Source organism: Python bivittatus, unplaced genomic scaffold (assembly GCF_059951505.1).
Source record: "Python bivittatus isolate LINGU-HERP-01145 unplaced genomic scaffold, Pbiv_v1 ctg000840_np1212, whole genome shotgun sequence".
NCBI classification, from domain to species: Eukaryota; Metazoa; Chordata; class Lepidosauria; order Squamata; family Pythonidae; genus Python; species Python bivittatus.
Window position 1 is genome coordinate 41,293,397 of NW_028277113.1, and position 21,770 is coordinate 41,315,166.

The 21,770-nt window shown below is 36.6% G+C and overlaps 1 protein-coding gene across 2 annotated transcripts in view; it reads left to right on the forward strand.

The window, feature by feature from the left end:
- Nucleotides 1-21,770, forward strand: part of SPIDR (scaffold protein involved in DNA repair) — a 199,618-nt gene that overhangs the window by 64,554 nt on the left and 113,294 nt on the right. For both annotated transcript variants that reach the window (XM_088130630.1, XM_088130632.1), the window contains exons 7-8: nucleotides 6,068-6,168; nucleotides 17,661-17,880. In XM_088130630.1, coding sequence (XP_087986756.1) covers nucleotides 6,068-6,168; nucleotides 17,661-17,880 — 321 coding nt within the window. The remainder of the gene's footprint in view (nucleotides 1-6,067; nucleotides 6,169-17,660; nucleotides 17,881-21,770) is intronic.

A 21,770-nucleotide genomic window follows, 5' to 3' on the forward strand; every position in this document is an offset into this window, starting at 1 on the left:
TGTGTGAGAGGATTAAATGACCAAACTATGAAAACAAAAATAATACATAAAAGAGGATTCATAGAGACCCTTCATTCTTAACATTTCAGTTTTTATTATATATAGGGATGTAATGGTTTAATCATAAGTCTTGCTTCCCATTCCATGCTATAGGCAAGGTGTGCACTATTTTTTCCTAAGTAAATCCTTTGATATTTATATGTCTTCCTTTTGTTTTATCTAACCCTCAGTTAACATATGGGTTCAACTCAAGTTGGCAATATTAAAAAAAAAATCATAAAATGTTTGTCTTATTCAATACTATATTCCAACCATGAGATGTGGTGTGGTGTTTCTGTCCCCCAAACCATAATATTATTATAATTTTGGACTCAGTTCTACTCATGATGCAGTGGTTGGGCCAAATAAAAACTGCTGGGGGTCCAGTTATTAAACATTTTTATGGTATGCAAACCTTCCTTGTCACTAGCAGCATTAGGTTTTCCCTCTATAGCAGTAATTTCAGACAAAATGTATTAATTCATATTTTTGGATCATCTTGACCCCATTTTCAGCACCCTCCATCAGTTTTATATAATTTAAGAATGTTATAATCAAAGTGCAATTAGTTCCATGAAATGGGAAGTGTCCAATAAGGCTGAATAAGCTCTCAAACCCTTCAAAATATGGCACAAAAAAGTGACTTTCTGGGGAAGCCAGCAGGGAAGATTAAAAATGGCAATCACATAATTGCGGGGCACTTGGCAATTGCAAGCTGCTATTGCCTGCCAAGAAGACTCCTCTCGCCTCTGGGGGCTGGCTGAAAAAGTTCCGTGCTGAAATCCAAGCAGGATTTTCAGCCCTGGAAGATTTTCAGCCCTGGAGTGGAGAGGCTTCAGAAGCCTCTTGTCTCTGGGGCTGAAAACCCAAGCCGTTCTGAGGATTTCACACACCCAACCCATACCATGCACCCTCACTGACCCTCCTATGTACAACCCCATACCCCCTTGCTCCCTCCCCCACCCGGCAGTGCCTGGGTCTTGCAACTGCCTGCCAGCTTCCCCGCTGACTTGATTATGGGAAACTGGCATAAAGTTGCCTTGCCTAACAACCAGGATGTTCACTTAACAATGGTAACCAGGACTGCTGGGATTGTGGTCGCTAAGCGAAGCGGTCATGTGATAATTCACTTCAACCACATTGCTTAGCGACCTAAGTTCCAGTCCTAATTGTGGTTGTTAAGCGAGGACTACCTGTATTGGCATATAGAGAGCAGGGTAGTATGATATAAGCAGTTGATGATACCATAATGTTCTATCATACCATGCAATAAAACAGCTTCCTCATTTTGTCTGGTAAACTAAAGCTTCAAAATTCTGAATGAAAAGAGGATATAAGAAGAGAGCCAGTTTGGTATAGTGGTGAAGGTGCTGGCCTAGAAAACAGGAGACTGTGAGTTCTAGGCCTCTCTTAGGCATGAAATCCGGCTGGGTGACTTTGGGCCAATCACTCTCTCTCAGCCCAGCCCATCTCACAAGGTTGTTGTTGTGGGGGAAAATAGGAAGCAGGAGATATGTTTGCCACCTTGAGTTGACCAAATTAAAAAAAAGTGGGATAAAAATCTAATAATAGTAATAGATTTTAGTTAAATGAATTAAAAATGTGTATGTATTTGTTTCATTTTATAATCCAAGAACTACTGCAATACAGAATCCTTTTTTAAGGTACCTCTTTTATTTTTATAAAAATAAAATCTACAGTATATTGACAGGTTGATAAACTTATGAATTTTGGGTAGTAGAATAGTTCATGTACATCTGTACTTCTCTTTCTTAAGGGCTACTTCTGTGCATTTGTTATTGATACAAGGGTAATATGTATAATAAATCATGCTTAAGTTACATTCTTTGATTATATTATTATTGTACATTCTGCTATGAATGTAGAGTTTGGAAAAAGAGAAATGTAGAAGAGTTACAAATACACTAAAAATATCACACTCCTGTTTATACTATTATCTTCTTAATTAGAGCGGAATGGATTCATACTACAGGTAGTGCCTCGTTTAGTGACTATTCGCAGTTAAGGCAGTGATGAAAAAGTAACTTAATGGCCAATCCTCACATTTACAACCTTTGCAGGTCTGTAAAGCAAAGGAATGCTGAAGTAAAATTGTAAGCATAGTTGCAGTTTCACTTAGTGACCATTTCACCTCACGACTGAGCTGCTGGTCCCAATTGTGGTCACTAAATGAGGACTACCTGTACTCACATTAAAAAATGAGCTCAGGATAGGTTTACACTCATAATTCTGCCCCATAATTCTATTCCAATTAATTCATTACTTCTATTCTTTCGTAACTTTGATCTTGCATTCCAGCTCCTTCTACCTGTCAGGGCCACATCTTACAACTGTAACCAGTATTAAGGAATGTGCCACACACATCAGTCCCACATAATTCTTAATCTACCTCTGCTGAGCTGTTTGCCACATACTTCCAGATGCCAATTTTAAGGTAGATTTTTGTTCCCACTCCTACAAATATAAAGCTTTGCTCTTCCATTGCCAGGCTCACTATGGCAACTTATGGACAAGAGAAAGAACAAAGAGCTGAAGGTTACAGTTTGAATCCCTGGCATCTCCAGATCCGAGAAACTCTCAGACCCATGAAGTTAGCAGAAGTATGACTCGAATTTCCATTTGTGTGCTATAAGTTAGAATCTAGAAAACTTTTTAAAAATTTATTTATCAAATTTATACACCACCCATCTCACTATGCAGGGTGCACAGGCCACAGGCTTACCAGTGTTAAGTTTTTAGACCCCTTCACTTTGTAGATGGGAAAGCAGGAGAGAAAAATATCTTGCTAATTTTTGTTTTAGAAAATCAAATTTGCATACTTCCTTTCACAGGTACTGTGTAAACTTTCAGTGAATTGTAGCCAACGCCAAGAAATGGTTATAGAAAACCATAATTTAATAATTACAGGTAGTCCTCACTTACTGACCACTTGTTCAGTGACTGAAGTTGCAATGGCACTGAACAAATGGTACTTATGACCGGTCCTTGAAGTTCCTGCTGTTGCAGTGCACCCCCCACAGTCATGTGATCACGATTTGGGCACTTGGCAACCGGCTTTCACTTACGATGGTTGCAGCATCCCATGATCACATGGTCACCATTTGTAACCTTCTCTGCAGGCTTCCCACAAGAAAAATCAATGGGGAAGCTGGCAGGGAAGGTCGCAAGTCACTCTGGTAAGTCCCCTGGCCTTCCTGCACTCATGCTGTGCCGTTCCATCCATCCTTGGGCCTTCCTGCGCTTGCACCCTGCCACACCCTGCATTCCCCGGCCTTCCTGTGCTCGTACCCCGCTGTGCCCTGCATTCTCCGGCCTTCTCCACTTGCACCCCGCTGTGTCCTGCATCCCTTGGCCTTCCTGTGCTTGCATGCGGCCTGCACCAGGTCTCCCAAGCCCTCCCCCAGCCTTCCCCAACTCATGTGGCTTGTGCCAGCCCTCCCAGCGCTTCCCCCATCCCCCTGCAGCACCCCCATGCTCCTTACCTGGGACTCCTGCGACTTCCCATTTAACTTCCTGCCATCTTGGGGTTATGACAGCAACCAGGACTGCTGAGATTATCATTGCTAAATGATGCGGTCACGTGATGTCGTGCTTTACGACCACATTGCTTAGCAATGGCAATCCGGGTCTCAATTGATGTCCTAACCCGAGGACTACATGTAATACATGCATTGATGATTATGTGTCATCAAGTTATTTTCGTCCCCTAGCAACCACATAGGTAGATTTTCTCCTTGACTATCTATCCCTAATCTGTTCTTTCAGGTCTCCCAACGGTGCACATTGCCACTGTAATTGAATCCATCCACCTTGCTGCTGGTCATCCTCTTCTCTTTCCTTCCACCTTTCCCAGCATTAGAGCCTTTTCCAGAGAGCTAGATCTTTGCATAATGGGTCCAAAGTAGGATAATTTGAGCCTGGTCATTTGTGCCTCAGGTCTGAACTTTGGGTTGATTTGTTCAATGATCCATTGGTTTGTTTTGCTGGCTGTCCACAGTATTCTCAGAAGTCTTCTCCAACAGCAAAGTTCAAAAGCATCAATATTTTTCCTATCCTGCTTCTTCAAAGTCCAACTTTCACTTCCATAGAATGTCACAGGGAATACCATGGCTTCACAATTCTGATCTTTATAAGTATAGACACATCACAGCATTTCAGTATCTTTCCCAAGGCCTTCATGGCTGCTCTACCGAGTGCTAGTCTGTGGCATATTTCTTGACTGCTTGTTCCTTTACGGTTGATGGTTGATCTTACAAGACAGAAGCTATCCACCACTTTGATATCTTCATTGCCAATTCTAAGGCTGGTTGTTCAGCCTGTTGTCATTAATTTGGTCTTCTTTATATTTAATTTTAGTCCCATTTTTTTCACTGTGCTCTTTGACTTTTAGTACTAGGGCTTGCAGATCTTTTGCATTTTCAGCCACATAATGCAGGTTATTAATGTTTCTTCCTCCAGTTTTAAAACCATGCTCATCTTTTTCCAGTGCAGCTTCCCTTAATATATATTCAGCATATAGGTAGAATAAATAATGGGAGAGTATATAGCCTTGTCCACTCCTTTGCCAACCTGGAGCCAGTCTGTTTTGCCATGTTCTGTCCGTACTGTGGCTTCCTGACCTGTATATAATTTTCTCATGAGGGCAATGAGGTGTTCTGGGATTTCTGTTTTTCTGAGGACTTTCCACAGCTTGATGTGATCGACACAATCAAAGGCTTTTCTGTAATCAATTAAGCACATACTAACTTCTTTTTGGAATTCTTTGGCTATCTCAGTTATCCAGCGTGCATCAGCAATAATGTCTCATGTTCCTTGGCCTTTTCTAAAGCCAACTTGAACATTTGGCATTCTCTTGTAGATGATCTACAAGATAGTGTAAGGACTATAACAGCCACTATGTAGGACAGACAGCTAGAAGACTAGCAGAGCACCTCCATGAACACCAACTAGCAGTCAGAAGACAAGATGAAACTCCTTAATCTCACAACACATGGACAGACTCAACCATAATTTCAATTGGGAAACTGTGAACATTCTAGACGAAGCTAAATCAAAAAACACTAGGGAATTCTTGGAAGCTTGGCACTCAGTCACATCAGCCAATAGACAGAGAGATAAAACACATTTACACACCATTCAAAAGAGATAGTAAGAAAGCTAAGAAGGAAACAAAAAGACCAGAAGACATCTTCTCCAGCAGCCTACACCTAGATAAGCAGGGATTAATACCAGACAAACAATCAAGCAGAAAACAATACCCTAATCAAGGAACTACCAAGGAGAAAACCACACCCCCACCAACACTGGCAGGCAAGCTACTGTACATAAACAGGGAGCAAACCCCACACTCGCTAGCAGTGATGATGTTACCTAGTTGGGTAATGAAATGTCTGCAATCAAACAACCAAGGACTCCACAGTTAAACCCTGAGTTACATATATTCTCTTTTAGTTTTGAATATTAATTGAAAATAGGTAAGTTTCGGAATTGCTTTTAATAAATTTGCTTTGTGTGCTATTCCCTTTACAGATACTGAACTTTTTTGGCTATGGACAATTTTCAGGCCACAGAAAGTTTACACTTGACCCAGCTTATGAAATGAATCATGAGGTCAAGTATGCACAAGGGGTATTTTGGGATGCATTCCTTACCAGTGGTTACACGTCTTCCAGTAATATGCTGTAGGGCAATGGTCAAAAGTACACTTGTCTTGACTGAAATTACACTCTTCAGGTGGAAAGTTACTCTGACCCAAAGAGTACTCTTGTATCCTTTTAAAATGGTTCTGTTTTTTATTCCAGGAACTAAAAAACTGTATGTTGAAACTGTCTATATTAAATGTAGAATATGCTCACATTCTGTGTGAATCTGTTCACATATTATTCTTAAAATATCCCTCTGGTGCTAAGAACTCTAGAAATTGCATATTGCATTTATTTAGGAGAATAAGCTTTGGAGAAAATCAGTGAACTTTGAGAAATTGAAAAATAATTTCTTCTATCTCTAGAGGAGGATTAGCAGAAAGATTGAATAGACTCCAAAATAGAAAGAGATCTGCAGTAAACTTTTGGAGGCATCAGCGTACCTCTCATTATGAAACACTTTCAGGTAAGAACTATAATAAAAATATTTTTACTATGATTTGGAAGAAATTGTAATTTTTAAACAAAGCCCTATGGTTATAGTGATATAACGATATTTTCACTGTTGTATTTAAACTATGCTTTCAGGATTTATGGCCCAAGCATAGAACTGTACTACACCCTTGCAAAACCAAAAGAAATTTCAGGATGGAGGATCTAATTTTCATTGGAAAAAAATCATACAGACAGGGGAAAGGTTATTCCTCTTGGTGGAAAATTGAACCTTCAGTTTAATTTGGGACCTTCTGAAGCTGTATTAGACAATCATTGATATTGTGTCCACAAACACTCTTTTATTATTTTTATTCCATTTGGTTAGAACTATCAGTCATAACTTTATGCCTTCAAGGTTTGATTGTCATAATAACTTTGTGTTGTTTCTTGAAGGAAGAAACATGAGGACCTTATATCTGTTTGCACTCAGCGGCATCTTTTTAACATATATGTTTGGTGGCTTTTAAGCATTGGTTATAAACATTGCTAATCATCCTATGTCTCTTACAATACAGTGCAAAAACAAATAAATGGCAACTATATGAACTTGAGTACAGTTTCACATCCAATACACTACTGTGGTGCTACAGGGCCATAGGCATTTGATACAATGCCTCACCAAAATACGTTGTCCATTGCTGTGATGGATTAAAGTTCAATCTGCAATGGGCTGGATCAGTTGCAATTTGCCTTTTCCAGATTTTTCTTGATGCCCTGGGTTGAACTTTCCATCTTTGTGTTCCCATGTGACTTGTACAGCTAACAAACTGGATCTATTCTGCAAATGTGTCCAAACCATCCTGTTGGGCTTCCAGGTCTTTGATATGTTGTTTAAATGTGCTGAGTACACGCTCATAACCCATCATTAGGAATGCCTCCCTGGAAAAGCCAAGATGTTGAAATTTTTGTGAGGTTGTCTTGAACCGTATTGATTTGTAATTGTCCTCAATACGGAAAGAACTCAAACCTGTGGGAAAAAACAGTAACTTCAGCCAAAGTGCTATGATACAGGTCCATGCACCTGTTTCAACTTTAGATAGCCCTGCCTCCCTTCTTAATACTACATTTGGAACACAAGGGGCTACCTGGAATATAGCCGTTAGGAATTTAGATTGGATCCTTTCATGAGGAGTAAAGGAAGTGTAAGGTCATAGCTGGGCACTGAAAAGTAGTTGTGCACGAGCCTTAGCTGAATATAGCTTTAGCGCTGCTGGGATATGCTGTGCTCCTCTGGTGAAGTGAAAATATTGAATTGCGGCCACTGTTTTTTGAGCATTTTGTATGACATAATTTTGGTGTGCACTGCGTTTGGTGTAGCTAGGGAAAACCATGTCCAAATATTTTAAAGATTTCACTTGTTCAATACTCTGGCCATTTATCCTCCAAGCGTGAAGTTTAGGTGCATTTTGATGTATATGGTAATGTTAGGCTTCTGCCATAAAAGGTAGATGGGTGAATCAAAAGCTGAATGGCAACACCAATTAACTTTTCCCCATGATGGTGCCTACTGCAGTAGTGACTTATCACAGATATCAAAAACTAGCCTGTTCTTCATGGGCCACTTGTTCTCTTTGTTTGTATTTGGATTGTCCACACAAATATTTTACTGACTACGGAGAACAGAGTTTGCACTTGCAGCTGGCTTCTTTATAAAGATTGAGATTAGGATGGCTTGCTTCATGAGCACTGTGTTGTCTTGCTTCCATGTGCTTGGTATTTTTTCTGAAGTCCAGACCAACTGAATTAGGAAGTACAGTTGTCATAGCAAAGGGTCATCTTGTGACTTCAATGCTTCTGCTGTGACCTCATCACATCCAGCAGCTTTGTTTTACTTAACTTGTTTTATATCTTCTTTTGATCTCTACAGTGTTTGGCACTTCCTCTAGTATTGATTCATCAGGAAGACCTAAGTTGTGGGGTGGTTCTGCAGGTTCTTCATGATTATATAGCAGGTGGAAGTATTCTTTCCATCAATTCAAACTTCAGTGGTGCAATGTAGAAAGGTATCATGAGTATTGTGAATGTGGCCACTGATATTATGAATACAATCTCAAAGACGTCACAGTGTCCAGTATTCTCACTGGTGTTCACCTTCTTGCAATTCTGCAACAATATTATCCCAGTACTGAATTTGTTCCAACTGTAGACGATGGCATGGTGGACTTGTTGGTATTATGAAATAATTATATTGGACATATATATTTGAATTAACAGAGAAATAAAAATACGGAGGGGATGAACAAGAAGATAGTCATGGGCAAAAGATTAAACTGTGTTTCTCAGCTATCAAGTTTTTCAAACTTTTTTGGATTTTTTTTTCTCTCAAAAAAGGGAAAAAATTTGGATGTAAGTTGTATGCACATATTAAGAGTGGGATGTAGGACTTATCTACAGTTCCTTAAATTGTAAGTGAGTAAGCAAGTTTGTCTTTTTCTGAGATTGTGGTGCACTGTGGAGGGCAGCTGCTTTAAGAAGTTGTGGATAGCTGTTGTGTTTGTGTTTCTAAGCGCTATGAAGTTCTTTTTCGTTTTTGAATCTGATATGTTACACAGTCCTTCTCTGTATGATCAACATCCAACTCTGAAATGTGCATGCTCTTTGTTTAAAGAAATATAAAAAGGGCAAGAGGCAATTTGACTGCTCCTTTTGCATGAAAGCCAGCTACTTTATACAATCACTTTAAGGGTGAGAATGCAATAATGATAGTGCTCCATTTAGATTATTTTTTATTGAGGGGAGTATTTTATACTCCCACCCAGTATCTTAATAGCACTTTATTTTATAATTGTTCTCAATTTCAATGAATGCTAGAAGTAAATATTTTAGAGCTCCAGAGAATGGCAGATTTCCAGTGTTCCTTTTGTGACCTCTGATCAGCTCATTTTTTTCATTGTTGAAAAAAAATAATGATATTCTCTCTCTTTCTCTGTATGTAAGGCACATACACACACATTTGTGAATTAGAAGCCTTTAGAAAAGCCCAAGAGATGTGTTTAAAAGAAGCTAGAAAATACATATTGATATATTTATCTTAAATTATAGACTTCCAAGCAGGATTAAATGCCTGTAGTTTTTTCTCACATTTGCCTATCCTATTTGAGAAAAGCAAAGTGCTATTTAAGTTAAAGTAAACATTTTTCAAGTCTAAGCTTTTATGATTAGGCTTAAAGTAGCACTTATTTCAGTTTGTACAATGTGTGTACATTCCCCTTTTTTTCTGTTTGGATTGAGTCACTGGTTTTATGTTTAAAAAGCTTCCCCTGCCAGATATCTTCTGGCTTAGTTGGTGCACCTGTGCATAAGTATGGTAACCTCCTTCAACAGAAAAGAAGAACAATGGAAGAATGTTCTTATGTAATTGATAATAAGCTTTGCAGGCTTAACAGGATTATATTTTTGGAAAGAAACCATCCTAAATGTTCAGCATAAAAAAGTTCCCCTAAAGAGCATTTTCTAGGCCTTTGAAAATCTATAATGAAGACAATTTAAGAAGTATCAACATTTTTCACTGCTGGGCTGTTCTTGGAGCTTTCCCAGATATTACCATCTTGGTCATCTCCTGGCTTTCTCAGAAGTCCTTTCATGCTCCCAGGGAAAGGACTGTATATGGAAGAACAGAAAGAATAGGATAGACAATGACACTGTGGCATTTAAAAACACGATACTTCCACAAATGTAAATATTGTTTCAGCTTGATGCATGTTTCTTTTTTCTGTTCTTGTGGAAATGTAATACTGTAATATTAAAGTCTAAGAAAGATTTTTAAAAGGGAAAGAAAAGCAACATCAGAAATGGGGGAAGAAGTCCATAGAGAAGTAGAGAGGGATAAAAATGATGAGTGAACAAAGAAAGAAAAACAGAAAATTGGAGAAAAACAAAACCACTAGATAAAGATTATATGAAGGCCTTATTGAAATTGAAAGTGGTTTCAAGCAGAATGAGTGTCAATTATATGGGAATGTCCAATCTTTTAATTAAAAAAAAGTCAATATCCATTTCACTGACTAGGCCTTCAGTTATGTCAGTCATGCCAAGCTATGGAATGTCCTTAAGAATGTCCAGAATATCTCATTGTCCTCATGCAAAATTATACACAGGATAGGTTGCCACAGTCTGGATAGAACAAGGTGAAATAGACTGGCAGCAGGCTGGCAAAGGAGTGAGACAAGCAGTATATGCTCTCCTTGTCTATTTAGCTTATATGTTGAATTCATATTGAGGGAGGCTGGAATGGAAGAAGATGAGCATGGTTTAAAATTGGGGAAGAAAGATACTAATCTTTGGTATTCTGAAGACATTACTCTGATAGCTGAAAATGCAAATGATCTGCAAACTCTAGTAATGAAAATCGAGGAGCATAGTGAAAAAAATGGGCTAAGGTTAATATTAAATCTAAAGAAGCCCAAATTAATGACAACAGGTACAGCACCTAATCTTGGAACTGACAGTAAAGACACTGAAGTGATGGATGACTTCTGTTTTTAAGATTGAATACCAACATAAAGTAACCAGCAGTCAAGTAATATACCACAGACTAGCAATGAAAATCTTGGAAAAGTTATTCAGAATGTGTTAATAGTAATTTTATTAAAGATTACAATGAAAAAGATAAAAACTAATAGAAACTAAAAAAAAAAGAATAAAAAGAAAAATAGAAAGTGAAGAAAAGAAAAAATAGAAAGAAAAAGAAAAAATAATATAGTAAAGAAAAAGAAAAGAAATATATAAAGAAATGACTTTCCCCTTCATCACAAGTATAAAGAATTTTAGTAATTTATCACCTCCTCTTAAAATATAAATGATCTCTCCATCACATATCCCATCTCTTACGTATAAACATATCCTTAAAGCCTCATTGTTCAGTCCTGATCAGTAAAAGCCCATTAATAGTTATCAGAGATAAGAACATAGCTATTTTAACCTTGATCAGATAAACCAACTTTATATTCCTTCCTTTTACTTTTAACAATCTTGATCTTTAATCCCTTCAAATAATGTCCTAGAACTTGATTTCTTTTCATTTTTTCTTTGTCCCTTCTTACAAAATTCTTCAAAGCTTTAACAAGCCTCTTTTGTAAATCTAGTAAAAGAAAGTTACCCAGGTCATTCTTTTGGTCTGTTATTTGTATATCCCTTTTAATTATTAAGTTATCAGCTGGTTTCATTTGTATATCCAGTATAGCATCTTTTTCCATATCATTCTTGTAGCCTATCATTTTTAAATCCACTTTCAGATCATTCTTAGTCTAGAGAAATTCTAGTGGTGTATGAGTCAGCACTAAATGAGGGCACATAATAGATATATTATAACTTAATAGTTGATTAAGTGTAATGATTCCATTATAAGCCAATGTTTTCCCAAAAAATGTGTTGCGATTTAAAAGATTTTTTCCAGTGTCAATTTCTTGTGAGAGGAAAAAACAGTTTTAAGTTTTGTTCCCATTGTATGCCTAACTGCCTTCCATGCTGCAAAAGTAAAATGGTTACTTTTTTGTAACAATTTTATATTTATATTATATTGTTTTATATTTTTATAGTGTAGTTATTGTATTTTATTATCATATTGTAAACTGCCCAGATTGCGATGATCTGTAAAATTTATAAATTAATAAAATCTTGCTTTACTTTCCAAATTTAACCATAATGAAATAAGATTAAGTGTTTGACAAAGTCAAGTGTAATCCATTTTCTAGGATAATCCCTAACCTAAGAATAGTAGTCCAGGATCAGATCAAGGCCCATCTAAGTCCAACATTTTGTTTTTCACAGGGGTCATTAGATCCCTCTAAGGTACTTGGAAGGAGAAGATGGCTATCACTGCATTGTGTGGAAACAGATTCTTCAAATTTGTTATGCACTGCCTGTAGAAGTATTTTGTTTTGTCTCTTCTAAGTCTCTTTCTACTTTCTCCATGTCATAAATGATTCTGTACACCTTAGTCATATCTCTTTTCAATAATCCTTTTGTCCAACCTAGAGTCTCTAACCCTCTAGCCTTTTCTCATAGGATTTTGAGCCTCTGCCCACTTTGATTTCTGTGCTTTTCCCAGTTCTATTATAACTTTTTTTTACTGTGATATTAGAACAGTATGCAGTATTCTAGATGTGAGTATACCATAGATTTGTATTTTTCTTTCTACCCCCTTTTCCGCTAGGAGCATTATGACTCCTGGTTTCATCCATATTAGTTATTGTTCCCTTTTTTCTGTAAGCTGAAAAAGCAGAGTTGCCACTGTTCTGGCCTTCATGTTAATTTTAAATGTAATTAGCATGCATATGTGTAAATAATATCTATATATTCATTGATTCTGGACAGTGGGCATTCTATTCCATTGAACATGGGCAGTATGTAAGGACATGACACCTTTTGCCAAGTTCTAAATCTGCTCTGAATAAACTAACAGCACAGTTAGCAAAACATCAACTCATGTTCATTGTCTCATACGGCTTTATTGGAAGTAATTTCATCAGTTTCAGGTCTGTTCATAAAATCAGCTGTTCCACTATAATTCCTGTTTTGCTTGAGTGATAGAATTTAACATAATGAAATTATTTCAAATGGTAGGTGACATTGTAATTATTTATACTGTGGCATTTTTATAGATATGATTCTGAGATGAACTAAAATGAGAAGCAAAAGAGTTATCCATTTGTTATACTGGGGAACAACTTCTAGTTGTTTAAAAGCTGATTGTGTATTTTTGATTGGAAATATTTTTTTATAATTGCTAGATAATTTGCTGTATTAAAAACTTGAAGAAGTAAATGAATAAGACTTTAGTTCAAAACAAAATATCCAAACATAAATATATTTTGTCAGGTATGTAATTCACATATGTAATCTGATTAAAAGAGTATCCGTAATATTATCTGTAGGATAACTCTGTTTATTTAGACAACAATCAAGCATTCAGAGGAAAAGCTTCTGATATTTCCCTTTTATGTACCTGGATAAATTGAAATTCAAAAAGATTAAGCATCTTGCAGAAGAAGAGCAGCAAATCAGTGCCATATTCCAATCCAGTGTTGCAGATCTGAACCCAACATGGGCTCTGGATGTCATTTTCAGAGTGAAAGAAAGACAGGCCCTCCAAAGTGTCTGCCAGGATTAGAAGCCAAGAATTTGTCATCACCCACATCATCTGACTGAATAATCACAGCATGAGGAACTAGAGGGTAGGAAGTTCAGAATCCTCAGTTGCTCTTTAGAACCTTTAGTTGATAGAACAGGGAAACCTTTAATACCTTATATCCGGTGAATTTCTCTCCTTCCTTCCTTCCTTCCTTCCTTCCTTCCTTCCTTCCTTCCTTCCTTCCTTCCTTCCTTCCTTCCATCCATCCATCCATCCATCCATCCATCCATCCATTTTTGTAGTCACACTATTCCTGACCTCAAAATCTAGCAGAATCCAGGTCCATTCATGTAGCAGTATCACAGAACTAGCACTGATCTATTCAAATAGGTCCAAAACATTTCATTAGCTATAAGATGTATCTGTCTTAAAATATAGCATATAAGTGAAAAGAGAAAATTCCAGCCATTTCTTTTCATTAGATAGAGCAATGCCTTGTATTTGAGCTTTAATATCAATTTTAGCTAGAAAGGCAGCAGTTGCTTGTAAAATGACCTCTAAGTTAATTTCTCTAGTTCCCAACCATGGAGGTTGCCCTGTCCTTCACAGCCATTCCTGTTATGAACACACATAGCTCTTTGATTGTAAGAGCCCTGGCTCATAGTTATTTTAAAAAATACCAAGATGACAGTGCTTAGTGTGCAGGCCATATTTTCTGGCTGCTTTTGATACCGTAACAATTTCTCATTAGGGCATATGTCAACTTCTCATAGGATATAATTTAGAAGTCCAGCATGTTATTGCTGCAGTTATTTGGCAATAGCATGTGCTCCCTCATAGAAGCAAAGACAGATGCTTACTTCCTGCATTGGAAAGGAGAAATAGATGCCATCACCATATGGGTGATGTAAAACCAATAGTACATGTAATATAATAAGGGGGAAGGGACAAAGCTAAGAGATCTATTTTGAAATAGATCCAGGATTCTTCTATCATAGCAGATTGGTGAAATATGTATGAGAGTTTCTAAGCCAGATAGGATCAAGTACAACAAACCTTTCTGAATGGGTCAGATTCATACCACTCTGCTAGTAGAAATGACCATTTTAGCTAGTATTTCTACGGTGGTCCATGCAAATCAGCTTTGTGTATGTTTCTTCTTGAGTTTTTTATGTGCTGGATATGGCTGGCACCATAGTACTAATAGAGCTCTTCAATGGCTGTGTTGACTCTGAGGTACTGATTGAATGTTGCCACTGATTATGGTTATTTTTCTGTTTTTAATGCTGTTTTTATTGATGTTTTGTATGTTTGTAAGTTTTTTTTTATTAATTGTTTTGTGGTTTGGGTATTGTTTTAATTGTTGTGAGCTGACCAGAGTCACTGAGATGAGATGGACTGCTATCCAAATTGAATAAATTGAATCAATAAGTAAATATAGCTAAACTGGATTATTTGATTATTTGACCAAACTTTGTTCATTCACCTGTTAATTAAGGTGTTTTCACCTGTCTTGCCACTAAGATACAGGAATGTACATAGGACAGAAAAATCAATGCAACCTGAGCCTGAGATATATTTCAAATCAAGCAACTAATGAGAGAGGACTAATTTAGAATGGCCTGCATTTTTATCTATGTAGACACACATACACATGCCCAGGCATACTTTGCTGAAAGCTCTAAGTCAGTCAAAATATGACCTTAAATGTAAGTAGTCTCTGAGAAGGCTAGAAACTAGACTTGCAACTGCCAATAAAACTGAGTTTGAGATATAATTGATGAATATGTTTCTTAAAATAAATGGTGTCTAGATGCTAAAAATTACTTGTCCCCAGTTTGCTGTAGTCTATTTTAGATAACGAATTAATTGTGCCATTCAGTGCTATCCTGCCAGGGGTGGCGTATTGTTGGGGAGCAGTTTAGGACTGGACTTAATTCCAGAAATGGAGAGAACTTACTTCAGATCAATTCATACAAATGTTGAAAAACTGCCCTGTTTATCTTTTACATGATATTTGAAAGATTGCTGATTCTTGTTTCTAGGAATGTGCACAAACTACAAAATTAGTATTCTTTTCAACTCAGACCAAAACCGGAAGTTAGGCTGAACTGAAACCCAGAACAGGGATCTTATGGGATATGTAAGGGAAGGCCAATATGTCTTACCCATCTCTCCCCTTCTCTTCCACATAGACTGTGGGCTAGCCTACTAGGTAATCTTCCCAGAGCCTTTCTTTCTCTTACCTCTCCCCCCCCAATTTTTTTTTTTTTAATTGTGGCTTCAAGTCAGTTTTTGACTCTTGGCAACTGTCTGGGCAAGTCCCTGCAGTTTTTTTGGCAGCATTTTTGGAAGGAATTTGCCATTGCCTGATTCCTAGGGCTGAAAGAGAATGGCTGGCCCAAGGTCACCCAGCTGGCTTCCTAGTTTCTAGCCTGATGCCTTAACCACTACACCAAACTGGCTCATAACCTCCCCTTAGTTGCCACAAATGACCCTGTCTTTTTCTTGCTGTCCGCATCTTGAATCATTCCTGCCTTGGAACACATGCTTCAGATCTATGCCTAGTTCAAATAAGTGTTTTCCAGTCCTGAAATTGGCTGTTCCTTGCACAGAATATTTTGCATGTCCCTGCTCACTTCATTTTAATAGAAATTTTCACATTTAATAGAAATTTCACATTTCACATTTAATAGAAATTTTCACATATCTTCAAATGTGTTTTCTCTAGTGCTAAAAACAATTTAGGGGTTCAAATAACATATGTTATAAGAACTGAACAGTATTCCTGGTTGGCAGATACTGACATACATTTTTCAAGTTAATTCTTGATACTCCATGTACTTACCTTCTTTAAGCTGAAATCAGTAATCAAATAAAGCTTTATATACATATGTATTACATTTATACCCTACTTTTCATCCAAGAGCTCAAAGGTGCCATAAATGTTCTCAATTTCCTCATTTTCTCCTCACAGCAAATTTGTGAGGTAGGAGTGTGTGTGTGTGTGTGTATAAAAGACAGACAGAACAAAGCAGTCATTTGGTGAACTACTGTACATATTTGAGTGCAGACTTGATTTTGTCTACATACACCGAGAAGGAATAAGACTTTTTAAAGAAAAGCAATTCAGGAAAGGCAGGAATTGCTGTTTCTGTTTTGCTCTCTTCTGCTATGTCAGGCTTGGCTTCAAACAGATCAGGCTTGGTGGGCTTTAAGCAGACAGGTTGCTCTGACCATTTTGAATTTTTTGCAGTATGATACAACAATCAGATTACAAATGAATAAGTAACATCAGGTAGATCTTTAAGTTTTAGACAGAACTTTCTTCTATTCTGCAGTGATGTATTTCTAACTTTTACAACAATCTTCCCTCTCCACTTTCAGCATGTAACTTTTGTATTATAGGCAAGTATTTGAAAATAAATGCCAGCCAATGAAGAACTTTGCCTTGTGAGTTCCATGTAGAACCTAACTGATAGGACTGCTGCAGTTTCAGGAACAGGCTTTCTTTGGTGTTGTGCTTTAAGCCCCTTCTTGGCTGTACTTTCTAGTTACTTAGAAATCTTGGTACACCATATTCAAGCATCCGAAAATATATTTTCTGATGCTTTAATATTTCAAAGTGTCAAATGTGGTTTTCCCCCCCTGGCTGTACAACTTTTAAATCAAGGCCAAGCACATAAATTTTGCTGTCCACAGAAGCTATTGTCTGTTCTTCACATGATCAAGCAACAGGCATTTTCACTCACTAATGTTGGCATTTATGTTGTTAAAAATGATTTTGCTATTGTTTTTCAATAGTTTATGAGACAAAGGACATACATGATGGATAAAATTATAGTGGCTGGGCTCCCCTTGCTTTGAGTTTCTGATTTTATTGCAAGATTTATGCAATTATTTTCTTCATTAGAAAACATTATTTCTGTAAGATGACTAAGTTCTTAAATACTAACTTTTTTCATCAGCAAGATTATGAAGCATGCCCATTTACTCTCTGTCTTTTGAGGAGAGTTGTTTTGATAGAAAAACAGGAAATTGCCTCATACCTGTAGAAGCTACTAGCCTATGAGGGTCTCTACCACATGCTTTTCATGCCAATTCCTAACTAGCTAAATAATTGGAAATGTTTGGATAGCATTGCCTTAAATATAATTCCAGTTTGTTATGAGATATTATTTAATTTTTAATACTACATTTTATTAAAAAAAAGAGATTGTTACATGGCAGATGAAAAATTTTCTTTTAATGAAGACCTATGCAATTAAAAAAAAGTCCATACAAAGTCATTTCTGAAAGGCTTATTTGTAGCTATGAGAAATTTTAGAAAGAAGTTTTCTTTTCATGTGTTTTCACCAGTTCTTAATTGTGTTTCATTGCTTAACTTCCAGGTGGCAAACTTGGTGTACTAATTGTGAAGATCTTAGAAATGCATGAAGAATGCACTCTTTGCATAGCTATCTGTCACCAACTGGGACAGATTTGTGCTGATGGTTCTATCACAAAAGAAATTGTTGAAATTCAGCCGAGACTTAAAGTTCTTTTTGCAAAAGAAACAATAGCTCATCTGGAGGCAGTACCACAGGATATCATTTATATCCATCCTCCTTGGTAAGTTCATAAAACATCCTCAACCAATCATATCTAAGTGCTCCTTTAGCAGAATAGTCTGTAGCTCTCTTTTAGAGGAGACCCAAATTTAAGTTAGATTTCATTTTTGTTTATTCTAGTAACAGTACAGTTATCTTTGTTGTCTATTTCTTCTTATGTTCCTACATTTCACTAAGAAACAGTAATGATTTAACCATAAACATTATGTTTAACTTGTATTTGAGAAAACATAATATAAAGAGATTCTAGAAGTAAAAGAGCTTCACTATAATATTGTTTCTGCTGGTGATCATGCATGATTTAGTGCTATATGCTAAAGACATCTATTCTTCATCTCATTTCACTCTGGTATGAGATGAACAGTAGGTTGTTTTTTCCCAAAAAAAGGGAGAGGGAAGCTCCAAACAAAATAAATCAAAGAAATTCTGTTACCATTGTTCTTATACAACCCTTTGATATCACCTATGCATTTTGAAAAGTTATAGATATTTAAGCAGACAGTGTGGATAAAAAAATAAACAGACAAATCCCTACCATCAAAAAGAAAGTAAGTCCTTTTTTACATTCTTCCTTTGAAGTTTTTGTAGAAACAGAAAGAGTAAAAAGCTCTGATAAGGGAAAGACACTGAGCCACCCTACAATAAAATTCAACAAAATTCAAAGTCAGTTACTGCAGGAGCACTGCTAGAAGAAAGATGTAATTGGACAATCTACAGATGATTACCCCTTCAAAGAACAGGAGATAATAAACTATTTTGTATGGGAAAAAAATGGAACAACTTGCTTAGCTTCTACTCAAATATAATTCAAAATAAGATCTGACATCCTAAAGTCTTATTTTAAAGCAGTTGTTTTTTCAATGAATTGGGAGCAATTAGCAAATTAATTCTTTATCAAATTCTTTCATATTTATTGTAACACATGTTTGATAATCAGATCTTTAGAAATTTGGGGATTTAGAATTTTTTGTATGGATGTTATTTAGAAACAGAGCCACTTCCTAACTTTTTTTTACAATAATATTGATTTCAACTTTCATGCAACTTTTTTCTTCTCCTTTATGTACAGTCTATGATTTATGTTTCACATCCCTTTCAGTATGGATTTATATGTACATAGTGCTAGTATCTTTCAACCTCACACATCTTTCTCTTCTTCTATTTCTACTTCATGTTATTGGAAGCCACAGTTCTGATGTAGATAGAAAGGAAATGGCTGTTCATTACACATATAATACTGTACACCTGAAATTAAAGAAAATGAAAAATAGAAAGATAATGGAAAATAGAAAGATAATGTTGAATCTATAAATTAACCTGTATTTTAGTGTTGGTTGTGTGAATTTAAGGTAGAAAAGAACACATTTTTCCTATAGTTCTTACATCTTACACATCTATAGTATTGGCCTAACATTATTATAAAACCTAAAAAGAACATCTAGTGCAAAGAGAATTTCAAGAGAACTTTCACTTCTTATTGCTCTCATATGGATCCTTCTACCCATGTTCTTCCTTTTCTCCCATATATTACATATAGCTTATATTATTTATTTTCTGGGGGTTGTTTTATTTCAAAACATTGTTGTTCAATAATCTTAGGAACATAAGCCATTATATATTGACTCTGTGTCAGGTTCAGCCCAAGAACAGCAACGTGGTAACCCAGTCCAGTCCAGTTCCTTTATTAGCTTGCACCTAATAGACAGAATCTTGCCAGACTAAACCTATGCTAAAGCAACTAGTGGATATAACTCCATGAGACCCTAGGGAGGGGCTAGCCTTCTCCTTTTTTTATTCCCATGCTCTTGCTGTGGACTGAGGAGGTGCTAGCTCTGGTATGTTGCCCCTCCCTCCTGATAACCTTGATCCTCCATCCCAGTATCTTCCTTGCTCAAGCCTTCCATTACACTCTGACTCTTGATTCATCTAGCTTAGTACTTCCTATAATGATTCGAAATGAGGTTTCAGACAGGAATTTTTCCCTGTCTTATCTGAATTGAATTGCATTGAATCTAGAATCTTGCTTGCTTTTTTATTTTATTTTTTGTACCTTCAAGTCTCTGCCATTTTCCTTGGAAGATTTTTGGAAGTGGTTTGCCAGTGCCTAGGGCTGAGAGAGAGAAACTGGCCCAAAGTCACCCAGCTAATTTCATGCCTAAGGCAGACTAGAACTCCTCGTCTCCCAGTTTCTAGCCTGGTGCCTTAACCACTACACCAGACTGGGTCTCTTGCAAGTATTAGAGTAGGAACATGCACAAAACATTTTTGTTTAGATCATTAAAGCAGACATGTCTTTTTCCAGGTTTGTGTGGTTGGTTTTCTCCACACATTCCATAGCCATACAAAGCATGCTCACTAGGTTTATACCACTTCCCCAAGATAATATTTATATTCTCCTAGTTCAGATGTAGTAGAAGGCTCAGATTGCTTCCTTAGGGGAAGGACCATCAGTCCTATATTCAGCCCTGCACTTTGAATCAGATGATGAATCATAGCAACTCCTTCACAAAGAGTAAAATTAATCATCATACCGATCATGAATGCTTTACTAAGCTTACAGTTAGCTTTGGCTTGTTGCTGAGACAACATCCTAAGATTGCTCTGTTAGAAAGAGATTCAATCAGCAAAGTATACATAGAGTATTTCAGCCACCTTTAAAAAAGTAGGTTTCTTCCTTGACTTTTATTATCTCAACTGAATTCTACTACTTAATTCAACTTTGCTTACCTAGACATTTTCATTAATATGATCTTGTCAGGTACTGTTAACTTTCTCCTACAAACCTCAGATAACCACCAAATAGGACAGATCTCTCTTTACATAATAAAGTTAGCAGTTTTGTTATGCACTGATAGGTATGTTTTAGAAAAGATATTTTACAACTTTAGTGAAGGATGAAACTAAGATTTAGGATAGGTTTCCCCTTGATGAGGTATTTTTATTTTATTTTATTTATTTTTAAAATTTTTATATTGCCAACTCCATATGGACTCATGGCAGCTTACAACGATTAAAATCTCAATGAACATAAAAATAAAGATCTAAAACAAAAACTTCTATTATAGTAATATTAAAATGTCCATGGTACAGCTAATCAAGCCAACAAAAAAACATATATAACTATCAGTTGTCACCACTGTACCAATTTCACAGCAGTAATACAGTGCATCCCCAGATTCACCATCAAAAACATCAATAAGACAACCATCAACCACTCCAGAACACTTTAGTTTTTAAATGCTGTTTGAAATATGTCATAGTGAGGACAAGCCTGATATTCCCAGGAAGGCCAGTCCATAATATCAGATCCAGAGCACAGAAACATTGTCTCCTAGCTTCAGTCCCCCCTGCTCTAATATCATGGGATGCAGAAATATTCTGTATGTTCTTCTGCAATCCTAAATTGCACTTGTGTGCATGAAGAAGGAGGAAGAACATACAGAGAAGACCCAGTGATGGATCTTGTTAATGGCACAACAACAGTATCCATGGCTCTGTGGCCTGCCAGCCTTCCTTCCTATTTATATACCACACCAATCAGACTAACCCTGAAGAGTGTATAAAAAGAGCAACCCCAAAAACAGAGTAATCCAAGCAATTTAAAAACAATAGCAGTATTCAGTAACTCTAATATCATATCAATAAATAGTTGCCTGCAGATGTTTTCCTTGGTGCATATCATGCTCTCTGTCTCAGCTGATTCTAACTTCTTAAATATTCTCTGAAAATATTAATTATGCTTGTATGGATAGGAGATATGTCATTTTGATTTCAGGCAACCTAGTGCAACTGGTGCTATATGCACCAGTTTTATGTTCTAAAGTCAAAGAAAAAGAAAAGAAAAATATCATTAGAATAAAGCTAAAATAAAACAAACTATATTACAATTTA